Source organism: Raphanus sativus, unplaced genomic scaffold (genome assembly GCF_000801105.2).
Source record: "Raphanus sativus cultivar WK10039 unplaced genomic scaffold, ASM80110v3 Scaffold2866, whole genome shotgun sequence".
Taxonomy (NCBI): domain Eukaryota; kingdom Viridiplantae; phylum Streptophyta; class Magnoliopsida; order Brassicales; family Brassicaceae; genus Raphanus; species Raphanus sativus.
In genome coordinates, this window is record NW_026618173.1 from 1 (window position 1) to 13,396 (window position 13,396).

Consider the following 13,396-nt stretch of genomic DNA (forward strand, 5'->3'; position numbering starts at 1 on the left):
CTGGTAATCCACAGTCTATCGCTCTCTTCTCCATCGACAGTCTCCTCTTCGCGTTTGCCTCTCCCTCATCACCACCACAGCTACTCAACACTCCCGATCTCGTCCTCTTCAGCTTCTCGCTATTGCTGTTTATCAGCTTAGAAGAGAAGAACGGCTTTGCATCCACCCTCAATGGGTTCACCACCACATTCACATCCGTCTTCACGTTCTCGTCACCGTATCCATCACTCTTCGGTTTAGCCGCGGCCTTCACGCTCTGTTGTTCTCTACAAGGCTGAGGCTGCCATACAGAGGAAGAACCAAACATGGCGTCGAAAAGCTTCCTCTGCTCAACTCTATCACCCCCTCCTCTCCTCATCGTCTCGGAGCCAAGATCCCTAAGCATCTGCTGCGCTCTCTCGTAAGCTTTCAGATGCGAATCCACACCTCTAGGACCGTCCACGACCGCGGGCTTCACGCGGCGCAGCGTCTCTTTGGCTTCGTCGATCCTTCCTTGCTTCATAAGGCAGATCCCTAGGTTACACATCTTGTTGTTGTCCGGCGCGATCGATAGCGCTCTCCTGTAGGCATCTTCTGCTTCCGAGAAGTTGTCTCTCTGCATCAAAGCCCATCCCAAGTTCCCCAGCAGCCGCGTGGCTTCCTGCTCCACGGAGACTTGGAACTTCTTCCCCTGAGACCTAGCGGTTTTGGTTCGTTTCCCGTTAAAGGCGAGTCCTTTTTGGATCAAGAAGAGTTTGTGTTTCAAAAGTGCGATCTGGTCGTCTAATCTCCCACATCTCTGTAAACCAAACAAACAAACAAACAAATCCAAAAATCAATACGGCGAAAACAGAGGATGCTCTGTTTTTGGGTAAAAGTAAGGACCTTGTAGAGATCTAGGAGGATGTTGTCGAGAGACTCCTGTGCTTGATCTGAACACCTGACTCTGAGAGATTTAATAGCTTCGATGGCTTCTTCTGCCCGATCTTGCTGCTTCATCACGATGGCCATATCTTTCAGAGCACTGTCTACTCTGTCTCCGGCGTTAATGGCCGACCAAAACAGAGGAATCGCTCTCTCGGGATCCTTCTCCACCAACTGAAATCCCATAAAATCAATCAATCAGGTGAAAACGAAAAAAAAAAAGGATGTAACTTTAAGTGACCTGAACGTTCTTGGCTCTGACATAAGGACTGTCTCCGACAGGAACTTTGTGGATAGCGTGAAATGATTCAGACCGAGTGCGGGAGATGCCGAGTGGCTTTGCGGGAGAACTAGGTGCGGATTTGGTCGGTCTGAATACATCTTTCATCATCATCTTTGCAGAGTGAATAAAAGACAAAGAAATGAATCTCAGAGGAGGAGTGATGTGATGTTTTAAGAAGACGGCTTGAGTGAGATCGGAACTTATAAAAAAAAGGTTCAAAATTTCCGACCGTTGAGATACACTAGCCGTTGTATTTTGTATTTTTTTTTCTATTTCCGCTTATTGAGGGAGCGGTTCTCATATACATTCCCTTGACTTACATTGTATTTTCAGATTTGCCCCTTTAAAACAGAATCAATCAAATTTGGACAAATATCATTGGAGATATTTTCTCTGGATTTATATAGAAACTGAATTTAAGATTCTTGTCTATCGGAAAAAAATAAGTCAACAAAAAATTAAAAAATAGGCCCGTTTACAAACGTTGAAAGGCCCATTAACAACATCTTGCACAGTTTTGTTTTTGTGGGGGTATCAAAATTGCTGTGAAAAGTTTTTATCCATCACCAGCAGCCACTCATGTTGCTGTGGATCTTGGAGTTTTGGGAACGGCCACCTTTGTCCTTGTATGTGTTTCTTGAAGACTGTGACTTTCTACCTCCCCTGGCTGCTGCCATTGCTCTGCGTCTTTGCTTGCCTAGTTTTTTGTCCAGCTCCTGAAGCAAAGGGAAGGTTGCATATTTGTTAAAGTCAACTCAATACTCTCTCTGAGTTACTACTACACAGAAGATACTAACCTCATCTCTTTCAGCTTCATTTTCATCATCTCCACTGCTTTCGCTTTTCTCATTATCATCCAATTCAACTTCTGCCTCAACTTCATCTGATCTATTCTGCTCCTACACATCATACCAATCATATTTGTGTGAGCACAAGGAGGCTACATAAAGAGAGAGAGAGAACATGTTTCAGTTATATGATGAACTTGGAAATTTTTATACCTCCTCTTGCAACTGTAGTGAGTTCATTTCATTTAGGTTTCTTTCCTCATTTGACTCAAAAGTTTGCTCTTCATCATCAGATTCCTCATCCTCGTCGGAATCTGTACTCTTCTCCAGCCCACCTTCAATAAACTACACAACACAGGCAAAACAGAAAGAGACAAGTGCTCTGCAAATTAGACACAACTGACACAATAGGCCCAGCTAGATAAAAAGAGTTGTTAGTGAAGTCGTCATAGAGGGTCACATACTTTATCGAGGTCATTCTGCTCCTTTTTTGTGAAACCACTAGCTTCTAGTTCTCGATCCAAAGCATTGGCATCTTTAGTTATATCGTAGAAAGATGGTCTGCTGTTCTCATCCACTTCCACCTCTGTGTCATCATCATCTCTATCTTCTTGGAAAGTCATATTAAACCTGCAAGGAAAAAACTGAGTTCACAGAAATGGAGAAATATGTTTTTTCTCCTAGATAAAAGAAAACTTAAAGAACGAGAGATCATATGCTTCCTAGGTATGTGAACAGATTGACAAGTAACCTTTTTCTGAAAAACTTGAAGATGCATTCGATATCACGGTCAAAGTACCTGAAAACAAAAAAAATGCATAAACAAACCTAGAAAACAATCATGGAAAGTGATAAAAAGGAGGACAGAGATGAGATAATCGTCATACATTTGTGCATTTTGGTGTGAAACAGATACCATTTGTGGAAAGTCAATCATCGTTATCTTCTCTTCATCATCAATCTACGATAAAACAAAGGTGTAAGCAAAGGGAAAAATAACTAGCAATTATTACAGAGAATCATGGTAACGGAGGCAGCTATGCTATGACTCTGCAATATCTCTACCATGATGTTGAATTCATTGAAATCACAATGGATTAGACCATGCTCAGCCAAACGAACAACAATGCCTATAATCTTCTCGAAAACTGTCTCAGGGTTCTGTAATTGCTTCACCTGAACCCTGTCATTAACGAAATGTGAAAATATGTGATTCACAGCAGCAAGGTTATAACTGATTTGTGAACATGAAATGTAGATCATTACATGGGGTAGCCTTGCACAAGAGACATGATAACACAGTGCCTATTGCAATCAATGGCTTTTGGAACGGGAAAGTCATGTTCTTGCAATGCCTGCTCATTCGGAAGAGAAACAAACATTTAAGCCAAAAAAAGATGAAGAAAAGTGTGTTACTAAATCAATGGAACAAGGCAATAATAACCTTCATAAAAGCAAACTCCTTGAGAGCGGCGAGACGGGAGAGATACAACCAGCTGAAACTACTGCGATGCCTCAAGTAGTCACGCTTAGATTTGACAGCCCTGAAGGAGGTTCTCCCTAGTCTATGCAACTTCATTGCCAGTATAGTTCCATCTTCCTGAGCCACCTCAAATATGTCTATATCCCATAACACTATCAGCAATTGACACACAAATGGATCAAAATAAAATAGGTAAGAGACAGACCTGACTCTTTACCAACCCCAATCTGACGACCAACACCGGTAAAGACACCACGGTTGACCAATGTTTTAATGGCAAGAAAGTCGTATCCCAGATAAGTGAGTCTGAATCCATCATCTTCAAAGAAGAAAGCAACAATCATTTTAGAGGAATTTCTAAGCTGTCTAAACAAAAAAACTAGTAAATAGTTGTCTTTTAGAGAGAAGAAGAAGAGAGAAGTAGAGTCACATTTAGAGCGGTCGTGATGCAAAAGTTTATACTTGAGCAAGTTCTTCAAGACTTTGTATGTTCCTCCATGTCTGTTGCAATTTACACACAAAATGATTTCATCACAACAAGGAAGTAAAGCGTAATGAAAGAAAAAGGAAGCACTCAAAAGCATCATCAAGATGAGGCATACTTTAGACCAGCAATGCGATCGACGAGCTCAGAAGGAACAATCTCATGCTGCAAATTATTAACAAGCATTTTTTTAGACAAATTCAACAGTTAGGAGGTAATACAGTTGATAAAACACTAAAAACCCTAAAAAAAAAAAAGGAAAAGAGGAGAAGACTGACATTTCGCATTCCCATCTCGACAGCAGTGAGAACTCTAAAATCATCTTTCGAGAGATATCTCAACACATTCACGTCAAGCTTCATCCTTTTTTACTCTCAGCTTCAACCCTTTGCTGAATTCAAAATTATAAACTTTCTCAAAATTGATCTAGTACTAACTCAGACTCCAAATAACACTTAAAATGTTTAAACTTTACAGACTAAGAGTAATCAACATGGCCCTCTACGCAACGAGTTAGATACGACTTAATATAGGTAAGATTTCGACTATCAATTAATTACAAAACCTTTCAAGACGGAGATAGTTTTATTATGTCCGGAAACGAAACACACAGGACGCTTTGATGTACGAGGAAAGCTACCTGCAACCAAACTTTGAGAGCAGAGACGGAGAAAGAGCGGCGCAAAGGGAAGATGTTATTAGTTTTCACAAAATCCCGAGTCCGAACTAAACCAATTACTAAATTAGAGAAGATTTAGTTAACAAGACCCATGTCAACAAGGGTCGTTGTAGTATAGTGGTAAGTATTCCCGCCTGTCACGCGGGTGACCCGGGTTCGATCCCCGGCAACGGCGTAATTTTTTTATTTTAAATTATTTCAAAAATTATGGAAAAAACAATTTGGCTTCGCCCGGGTTCGAACCGGAGACCTTCAGTGTGTTAGACTGACGTGATAACCAACTACACCACGAAACCATTTTATTATATGGTTGTTACAGTTAGTTTTAGAAAACTGTTTGATGAATCAGATCCAGCGACATGCGACGTACTAACTCGAGGGCTTTGATCCATAACATTATTTTGTTTATGAGGGTTGATATCAGTTAAAGGAGATTTGAATGTCGTTCTCGCATGTTATGTTTGTCTACAAAACTATATGGAGAAGATAACAAGATGAATTATTCATGAAACATTCCACATCAATAGCCAGTCAGCCACAGAAACAACAAAGGGCTATTTTCTCATGGCCAAACATGGTACTTTGCTAAAATTGTCGATTAAGATTTAAAGCGAAAATGTCGTCAACACAGGCTAATGATCCAACAAAACAAATTCACGCAGTCCAGATTTTCTATTCAACCCTCAAAATAACATAATTTGAACCAAAAGTTACAACTTGAAAACTGAGACCGTTATTGTAAAGACACTGGCTCATGCTCAGGTTTCCTTTGAAGGGCCTTTCTTGGCTGCTTCTGCAGCAGCCTTCTCTGCTTCGATCTCAGCCACAATAGCATCGATTTCAGCTTCTTCTAGCTGACTCAGAGTACCTTCCTCCCGTGTCATCAGAGCAACCTCAATGTTCTTTCCCCCACTCTCAACAACCTGCAAATTGCAAAAACTTCATCAGCTCTTTACAAATTTCACTACTTATTTTCTGCAACAGAAACCTACTAGGTTTAGTTATAGAGAACAAAGGAACAAAACTAACCTCAAGCAGAGCACGGATAGCAAGCTTCACAGTTTCTTGACCAGAGGTTTCTTTATAATTCTTCTCCAGAAACTCCCTGATCGAGTTCGAGTTTCTCCCGGTCGCATTAGCCTTCCAAGCAGAGAACGTCCCAGATGGATCAGTCTGATAAAGCGAAGGAATACGAGTGTAGGGATCAAAACCAACAATAAGAGTGGAAAGACCAAAAGGTCTAACACCCCCACTCTGAGTGTACTTCTGCTGAAGCCCAGCAATGTACCGAGTGATGTACTCGACAGTCACGGGATCCTCCAACGTAAGCCTGTGGCTTTGACACTCGATCCTGGCCTTGTTAATCAGGACACGAGCATCTGCCTTGAGCCCAGCACAGGCCAACGCCACGTGGTTATCTAGACTCACAATCTTCCTAGCTGATCTGTGAGAAACAAACAAAAAAAAATTCAATCTTTCATTGGTTAGATTTAGATATCCATAAAGATGAAAACTTTATTCGATTTCAACACTAAATATTAAGTCACTGTACACAAGGTTCAATCTTTACACTCGTAAAACCAAAAAAGTAAAGTCTTTTAACTACGATTCTACGATCTAACACTTCCAGTTACGAAGTTGATACAAAACCCTAAAATCAAAGTTCGTTTCGATTCGATTGAAAAAAGGGTTTAGCAATTGACCTAAATCAAGTGACCCAGGTGTGTAACAAACAACTTTGAATCGGTTAGAGATCGGGAGCTGTATATGTATATACCTTGTATCCTGGAGCTTAGGGGTGGATTTCTTCTCGACGGCGAGGACGACGGTATCGGTGCCGCGGACTCCGACGGCGGCGTTACCCTTACGGACAGCTTCTAGGGCATACTCTACCTGAAAAAGGTGGCCGTCTGGGGAGAACACTGTGATTGCTCGATCATATCTCGCCATCTCTCACTCTATTGACTGTTATTTCTAATTCACCTCTGCGTCTCTCTCTCTCTCTCTTTCGTTTTGTTCAAAATCGATTCCAACTTAGGCGACAAGCCAGATTTCTTTAGTTTGGTTTAAATCCCCTGCGGACAAGCTCACGTTTCCAGACTATGATAAAGAATCATCAGTGTCGATTTGTTTCTTTTTGGGCCTTAAATGAGCTACATTGGCCCAAACTCAAGCAGAATAGGCCCTTTTTCTATACTAAACTTTCCTCCATATCAGTTATAAGACGGGATTAAGGGAAGAAACTCAATTGAGTTTCTTGTAAATACATGTTAATGTTTAAAATGCTAAAATGATGAAAATTTGTAATAGAAATAGTATTTATTCAGACACAGGTATGAATCTCAAACTACCTCCTGTCTTTTTCTCCTGTTTTTTTTTCTATTCTGTACTCGAAAAAAAATTATTACTTTATTTGAATATTTTGTCTATTTTATTCATATAAAAAATTAAAAAAATGGCTATTTGAAATAATTATCCTATAAAAAGAAGTATTGTATTCATACACAATGTCCAAGACATCTAAGAAGCATGTGGATCATTTGGCTCATTTCAAATTTTAAGAGTTAATCAAAATTAGACACAGCTTTGTGATATATCTTGATTAGTTGGTTGAGTTTCAATAGTTTGGCCCCTATAATATCAAACCAATTTCACATATTCAAACTCTTGACCACAACGGTTTCTTTTCCTAGCTCAGCCACGGCTCGTACATATATAGGAGACTACAAGTTATGATCTATCTTGAGATACCCAAAATTAAAAAAATATCTGCAATGAGGTTGTTCTTACTAGACAGGGACCAACAAAGGATTCTAATTAAGTGATGATTTGGTCGAGAGGCTTGGTAGCTTCCTTTGGGTCGAGAGGCTTGGGAGCTTCCGTGTGGTCATCATGTTGTTCTTTAGCCAGCTTCTTGAGACGAGCCACCTCCAGATCTCTACCCATCTTTCTCTTATACATCTCCTCAAACGTAATAGGCTCCTCCAGTATCGGCTTCTCTCCTTCTCTCACTTTAAGCGGATACACGGTTGCTTCCGGCGCCGGATTCTGGAACGTGGCTATGGATAATCTGCTCGAGTTGGAGTTCACCACAGCCTGGTGGTCAGCGTTCTTGAACCTCCCGTTGCTCAGATACTTCAACAGACATGCAAGAGTTAATCTAACCAAATAAAAATCACAAAACAGAGAAAATATAAGCAGGCATTCTGAGATCGAAAAGGTTAAGAAAGTATACTAACGTGACCATGGTCGCCAAGATTGACGACAAAAGCTCCTTCAACAGGCTGAACCGTGATCCACGTCTTCCCATCGTCTCGTGTGGCTTGTAAACCACCGACTTGGTCTTGGAGCAGCAAAGTGATGGTTCCAGGGTCAGTGTGACGCTTGAGTCCGAGTGTGAGATCAGGCTGAGGGCATTTTGGGTAATAGTTAACAACTATTTTCTGGTCCATATCGACGCATGCATTGGTAAGTGCTTCTTTCTCAAGTCCCATAGCTTCAGACAAAATCTCAAGAAGCTTACAAGCCAACTCCATCAGCTTCTCGCTGTACTCCTCCGTCACTTTCACCCACCCGTCCGGCATACTCGGCCACCGTGAGTAGTCTCTGTTTCTCACCGGGTACGAGAAATACGTCACGATCTCCCTCCAATCTTGAACAACCTCTCCCTACATATAATGATTATTACGTATTTTACTACAGAACATGCTACATAACCAAGAAACACATGCATGGGTCATCATTAAATTTACGGCTATATGCTGCAAAAATAAATTAAGAAATACAAAAATCAAGTAGAAAATTGTTAGAATTCGAGTTACAAGTTGGCATCTAATGAATTTAAGCGAAATACAAACTTTTTAAAAAATATATTTTAGAAAACTTACTATAATGTTATTAAAATGTACTATAAAATTATGGTGGATTTACCTGGAGATGACTTGAGACGATGAATCCTCCCTTTTTACCACCGGACATGTCGAACTTTAGTTTTTCATCAGGAGGCAAAGTGAAGAAGTTGCGAGAGAGACAGGTCATATCCGCCACCAAACTAGTATCGACGCCATGGTCGACCACCTGAAAAACACCCCAGTTCTCACAAGCCTCAACGATCTGACGACATATCTCTCCTCTTTTCCCACCAACATCGTCGATTCCTGCGAGAGATATCACGGGGATTTCGTTGCTGAAGTCATTGTAGGCAACCTTGGGACGTTCTTCCACGTCCCGGACGAACTTGGAGTTGAGCTTAGACTCTCCGGCAAGCTCAGTTAGAGTTGCTGGAGCCATTTATACACCCAAGAATGTTCAATTACAAAAGGCAAAAAAAGATTGAATGTACAAGAAAAAAAAAGAGAATGTGTAATGAATATATGAGAAGACACAACAAGAAAAAATTGTTATAAGTATCAAATCTTTTGTTACTATGGCTACAATTTTGTAATTAATTTGGCCAGTAGCTATATTTAGTTACAAAATGTTTTTGTAGTTGTGGATTTGTGAATATCATCCAGAGGATGTTTGTGGTTAATGTCAACAAATCAATATATCCTTGGCTATGAATAGGGGTGTCAAAATGGGTCAAATGGGTCAACCCAACCCATAACCCAAATGGGTTGACTATTAATGGGTCATGGGTCAATCCAATCCATTTATTAAATGGGTTGGGTTGATCCATGACCCACTAAATTAAATGGGTCAGATGGATTAATGGTTGACCCATGAACCCAACATCTTTATAATGACCATTTTTAAATTAAGATCAAGTTGATCGAATTGAGACATAAATTAAATTAAGACCAAGTTGATCGAATTGAAAATTTTATTTTTCCGGTTTTTGCGAAAAATTTCGTTTTTCCGGTTTTGACGAGAAATTGCGTTATTCCAATTTTGGTGGGAAGTTGCGTTTTTCCGGTTTTGACGGAAAATTGCGTTTTTCCGATTTTGACGGGAAATTGTATTTTTCGGTTTTGGCGGGAAATTGTGTTTTCGGCGAAAATTTTGTTTTCCCATTTTTGCGGAAATTTACGTTTTCCTGTTTTGGCGGGAAATTGCGTTTTCCGGTTTTGGCGGGAAATTACGTTTTCCGGTTTTGGCGGGAAATTGTGTTTTCCGGTTTTACCGGAAAATTGTTTTTTTTTTACGATTTTGGTGGAAAATTGCATTTTCGGTTTTGGCGAGAAATTATGTTTTTCCGGTTTTTGTGGGAAAATGTATTTTTGTGATTTTGACCAATTTTTTAGTTAAAAACTAAATGGGTTAGAAATGACCCAACCCAATAGATCTATTTAACTTGTTAACCCATTAACTTGTTAATCCATTAACCTGTTAACCCATTAACTTGTTAACCCATCAATCCATTGGATCAAAAATAAACAATTCATTTGGATTAATGGGTCAGTTTGGGTTGGGTCAACCTATGGGTCATGACCCATTTTGACACTCCTAGCTATGAATAAACACAAGTCAAATCATAATTGTTTCTATGTATAGAGAAAAACCTTATTATCTATATACCTTTGTAGCTGTTTTAAGTTTGTGGCTTTTTAAACTTTGGCTAAAAAGCCCTAAGGAAATCATGAAACTAAAACATTCATTACTGACCTTTGGTGCTAGTGTTTTTACTTTGGATCAAGCTTTCAAGTGTTTGGAATTTTAAGTTTTGTAGCTATTTAACATTATGTATTATTTATAAATATTTATTTTTCTCAATTTTACATTTTTAAACATGATAATTTATGACCAAGAAGATTTGGTAGCTATATACACAATTTTTCGAGAGAAAGAGTGGATGACTGAAACGAAGAGTTCGTTCGCTACCTACCACGGTATAAGTTATATTTCTGCACTTTCTATAAGACAGGTTACTCAACTAGCTACATGCATTCGTACTTTATTTATATTTGTAAACTATGAGACATCAGCTACACGGAAGTAGTTTAGTGGTAGACGAATTTTGTAGAAATTCGAGTTTGGAGAAATCATATATATATACGACACTATATCGGTGACAAACGGATGGAAGACTATGCTTAGACCTTATTTGAATATCCAAAAAAGTTAATCTACAAAGTGCATTTTAGACTAAAATTAGTTTGAGTCATTCCATAGATCCCGGATATATACCTCATGTAAATATAAAACAGATGAGACATTTGTTATCTTTATGGAGTGAGCAGAAAAGCAACGTCTTAGATTGGTTCGCGGAGAATTTTCGGGTAAGGTTTTACGTTACAATGTTAGATCATCATCAATTTGCATGGCACAATCACGCTGAGGAGAGAAGACGAGACGACACGCCTGTCTTCCTAAAAGTTGAGAATGTAGATAGATGATCAGAATTGTATATTGTTGCCGCACACTGACTGGAACACAGTTAGAAAAAAAACCATTTGTGATTTCGGGGCCCAATAAAGGCCTATTAAAGAGACGCATAAGGAGAAAGGTCGTTGTCGCAATGAGGATTTGATTATTTGGTAGTAGCAAAACTAACAGAACACATGAAAACGGAAGGACGTTCCAACGAACCTCTCTACTTGTATTTACCCAAAGTTATATTTTGTGTGAAGTAAACGCAAAGACATTCTCATCTACATTCTGTTGCTAGTATATTTTTAAAAAATAAATGCACCATGAAAAAAAGTTAACAACTTACCAATCATATTTGTCATTTAGATGGGATTTCGACCCGTTATTGAAAATGAAATGACATATTACATGACTGAACCATTACATAATCTAATCATAACGTAGTCAATTATACTAACCTAGTCACCATCCATTTTACCAACAACAACCAACGGTTGCAATCTTATTTCGAGAGAGTGATGCTTCTTTCTCTATAAAAAGCTTTAAGACATGGTCACATGGACCACAAACTCATACAACTAAAGCAAACAAAACAACCCTCAATCATCTGCATTCTTGCAATGGTTCGCGCGGAGATCGACACTGGAGCTCCTTTCCGGTCTGTTAAAGAAGCCGTCACTCTCTTCGGCGAGAGAATTCTTCTCGGAGATAATTACATCAACAAGTCTCTAGAGGTAATAACAATTAAATACATACATGTTTTGCATATAACAACAATTATGTGTATAGATAACATACCAATTATTAACATTCTTGAAATGATTTTCGACCGTGTGGTTAGATAAACGGAATTAGAAACAAATGCATAGAAGCTGAGCTTGATGAAGTAAAGGCGAATCTTAGGAAAGCAGAAGAAGAGAACAAGGTTTTGTCTCAACTTCTCGAAACCCTCACACACGAGCTTGAAACGGCTAAGGAAAAGCTAAGGCACTCGGTCAGAAAATCCCCTGAAAACCCTCAAGTTGAAGATGACCTCAAATTTATAGAGCAATCCAGGGTTATTGAACCGGATAGAATAACCGAGATCAAAGTGAACCGGTTTGACGAAAATGAGGTGTATGATGAGGATCGTTTGGAGAGGAGGCGTTCGGTGAAGTTTGCGAATCCACCGTTGTTAACGAAAGTCATTGAGAGCAAAGAGGAGAAGAAGAAGAACCAAGTTATGGTGAAGAAGCAGACAAAGAAGATGAAGCCATTGGCTGCTTGGCTCTTCGCAAGAAAATTGGTCTAGTTGACCACTTTTAGAAATGCTTGTCTCGCGTTTATATGCCTTACATATTCTGAAATAATAACCCCAAAACTAAAATAGTTCTTACTTTGGGGATTCATGCAACTTAAATTTGTAACAGTTTTCTTGTCGATTTGTAGCAACTACATAGACAAACTGGATCGTGTCAAATGTTTTTAAGGGATTTTAGCATCCGAAATATGAATGATAAATATAAGCAATCTACATTTTTATAAATTTCGTAAAATTAATATTAACTGGGTTTTCGATTGTAACTACGAACATAGGGCCCAGTATGAAAGTCCATTAATAACTAGGGTTAACGCTAGGGTTATACCTCAATAGCTTGCGCAGAGGGCAACAAGAGAAGACATAGTTGCTCTTATAACTACGCTAACACAGGGCCCAATATGAAAGTCCATTAATAACCTAGGGTTTTCTAATAAGGACGCTAGTATAAATAAACATAGTTGCTCCAATACCTCAATAGCTTGCGCAGAGGGCAACAACAAGAAGAAAGGCCACTTCATCGAGATGGGTCGTGTGATTAGGGCTCAACGTAAGGGTGCCGCTGGTTCCGTCTTCAAGTCCCACACTCACCACCGCAAGGGTCCGGCTAAGTTCCGTAGCCTCGACTTCGGTGAGAGAAATGGGTATCTCAAGGGTGTTGTGACTGAGATCATCCACGATCCTGGACGTGGTGCTCCGTTAGCTCGCGTCGATTTCAGACATCCTTTCCGTTACAAGAAGCAGAAGGAGCTGTTCGTTGCTGCCGAAGGTATGTACACGGGACAGTTCCTCTACTGTGGTAAGAAGGCCACTCTCGTTGTAGGTAACGTGCTTCCACTTAGATCCATCCCCGAGGGAGCTGTTGTCTGTAACGTTGAGCTTCATGTCGGTGACCGTGGAGCCCTCGCTAGAGCTTCCGGTGATTACGCCATCGTGATTTCTCACAATCCGGACAACGACACCACTAGGTAATTAATATCATACTTTAATTATCTCTAACTCTAGTTATATTATTGAAACATCATTTTCTAACCTAACTTGTGTGACACGTTAAGTAAAATATAAATGTGAATTGATTGGGTTTAAGTACAAAAAAAAGTTCCGATCTGTGTTTAAGTTTCTTGTTTCATATTTTTATTGATAACGGATTATATTTTTTTATTATATAAA

General features: G+C 39.5%; 6 protein-coding genes and 2 non-coding genes across 10 annotated transcripts; 3 read left to right on the top strand and 5 right to left on the bottom strand.

Moving 5' to 3' along the window:
* Nucleotides 1-4: 4 nt before the first annotated feature.
* Nucleotides 5-1,370, bottom strand: LOC130506083 (protein POLLENLESS 3-LIKE 2; the record flags this gene model as incomplete). Its single annotated transcript, XM_057000706.1, has 3 exons — nucleotides 1,145-1,370; nucleotides 865-1,077; nucleotides 5-778 (listed from the first exon to the last, which is right to left on the bottom strand). Coding segments are annotated over exons 1-3 (1,140 nt in total), but the record flags the coding sequence as incomplete, so codon positions are not given.
* Nucleotides 1,371-1,564: 194 nt separating this feature from the next.
* LOC130494453 (uncharacterized) lies at nucleotides 1,565-4,680 on the bottom strand. 3 transcript variants are annotated; one of them, XM_057000704.1, is made up of 14 exons: nucleotides 4,582-4,680; nucleotides 4,220-4,332; nucleotides 4,060-4,106; nucleotides 3,888-3,958; nucleotides 3,663-3,776; nucleotides 3,419-3,594; nucleotides 3,241-3,329; nucleotides 3,040-3,157; nucleotides 2,862-2,935; nucleotides 2,726-2,773; nucleotides 2,439-2,604; nucleotides 2,188-2,319; nucleotides 1,984-2,085; nucleotides 1,565-1,902 (listed from the first exon to the last, which is right to left on the bottom strand). In XM_057000704.1, exons 2-14 carry the CDS (start codon nucleotides 4,301-4,303, stop codon nucleotides 1,750-1,752), a joined length of 1,374 nt encoding a protein of 457 aa, XP_056856684.1. In that variant the 5' UTR covers nucleotides 4,304-4,332; nucleotides 4,582-4,680; the 3' UTR covers nucleotides 1,565-1,749. The 3 variants fall into 3 exon arrangements, with proteins under 3 accessions (XP_056856684.1, XP_056856685.1, XP_056856683.1); XM_057000705.1 differs by having other exon boundaries at nucleotides 1,984-2,079; nucleotides 4,507-4,658; XM_057000703.1 differs by having other exon boundaries at nucleotides 4,507-4,658.
* A 43-nt stretch (nucleotides 4,681-4,723) lies between these two features.
* TRNAD-GUC (transfer RNA aspartic acid (anticodon GUC)) lies at nucleotides 4,724-4,795 on the top strand. The gene has a single exon. It is a non-coding gene; the product is annotated as a tRNA-Asp (tRNA).
* Nucleotides 4,796-4,842: 47 nt separating this feature from the next.
* On the bottom strand, nucleotides 4,843-4,916 carry TRNAV-AAC (transfer RNA valine (anticodon AAC)). Its single transcript has one exon. It is a non-coding gene; the product is annotated as a tRNA-Val (tRNA).
* A 285-nt stretch (nucleotides 4,917-5,201) lies between these two features.
* On the bottom strand, nucleotides 5,202-6,672 carry LOC108848833 (proteasome subunit alpha type-7-A). Its single transcript, XM_018622281.2, has 3 exons — nucleotides 6,398-6,672; nucleotides 5,650-6,064; nucleotides 5,202-5,543 (listed from the first exon to the last, which is right to left on the bottom strand). Exons 1-3 carry the CDS (start codon nucleotides 6,568-6,570, stop codon nucleotides 5,379-5,381), a joined length of 753 nt encoding a protein of 250 aa, XP_018477783.1. The 5' UTR covers nucleotides 6,571-6,672; the 3' UTR covers nucleotides 5,202-5,378.
* A 765-nt stretch (nucleotides 6,673-7,437) lies between these two features.
* On the bottom strand, nucleotides 7,438-8,910 carry LOC108852668 (naringenin,2-oxoglutarate 3-dioxygenase-like). The gene is made up of 3 exons (XM_018626164.2): nucleotides 8,551-8,910; nucleotides 7,860-8,288; nucleotides 7,438-7,755 (listed from the first exon to the last, which is right to left on the bottom strand). The coding sequence occupies exons 1-3, from the start codon at nucleotides 8,908-8,910 to the stop codon at nucleotides 7,438-7,440; spliced, it is 1,107 nt and encodes a 368-aa protein (XP_018481666.2).
* Nucleotides 8,911-11,483: 2,573 nt separating this feature from the next.
* On the top strand, nucleotides 11,484-12,440 carry LOC108852098 (WEB family protein At3g51220). The gene is made up of 2 exons (XM_018625593.2): nucleotides 11,484-11,663; nucleotides 11,771-12,440. The coding sequence occupies exons 1-2, from the start codon at nucleotides 11,487-11,489 to the stop codon at nucleotides 12,218-12,220; spliced, it is 627 nt and encodes a 208-aa protein (XP_018481095.2). The 5' UTR covers nucleotides 11,484-11,486; the 3' UTR covers nucleotides 12,221-12,440.
* Nucleotides 12,441-12,677: 237 nt separating this feature from the next.
* Nucleotides 12,678-13,244, top strand: LOC130506082 (60S ribosomal protein L8-1-like). Its single transcript, XM_057000702.1, has one exon. The coding sequence runs from the start codon at nucleotides 12,752-12,754 to the stop codon at nucleotides 13,196-13,198; it is 447 nt and encodes a 148-aa protein (XP_056856682.1). The 5' UTR covers nucleotides 12,678-12,751; the 3' UTR covers nucleotides 13,199-13,244.
* The last annotated feature ends 152 nt before the right edge of the window (nucleotides 13,245-13,396 follow it).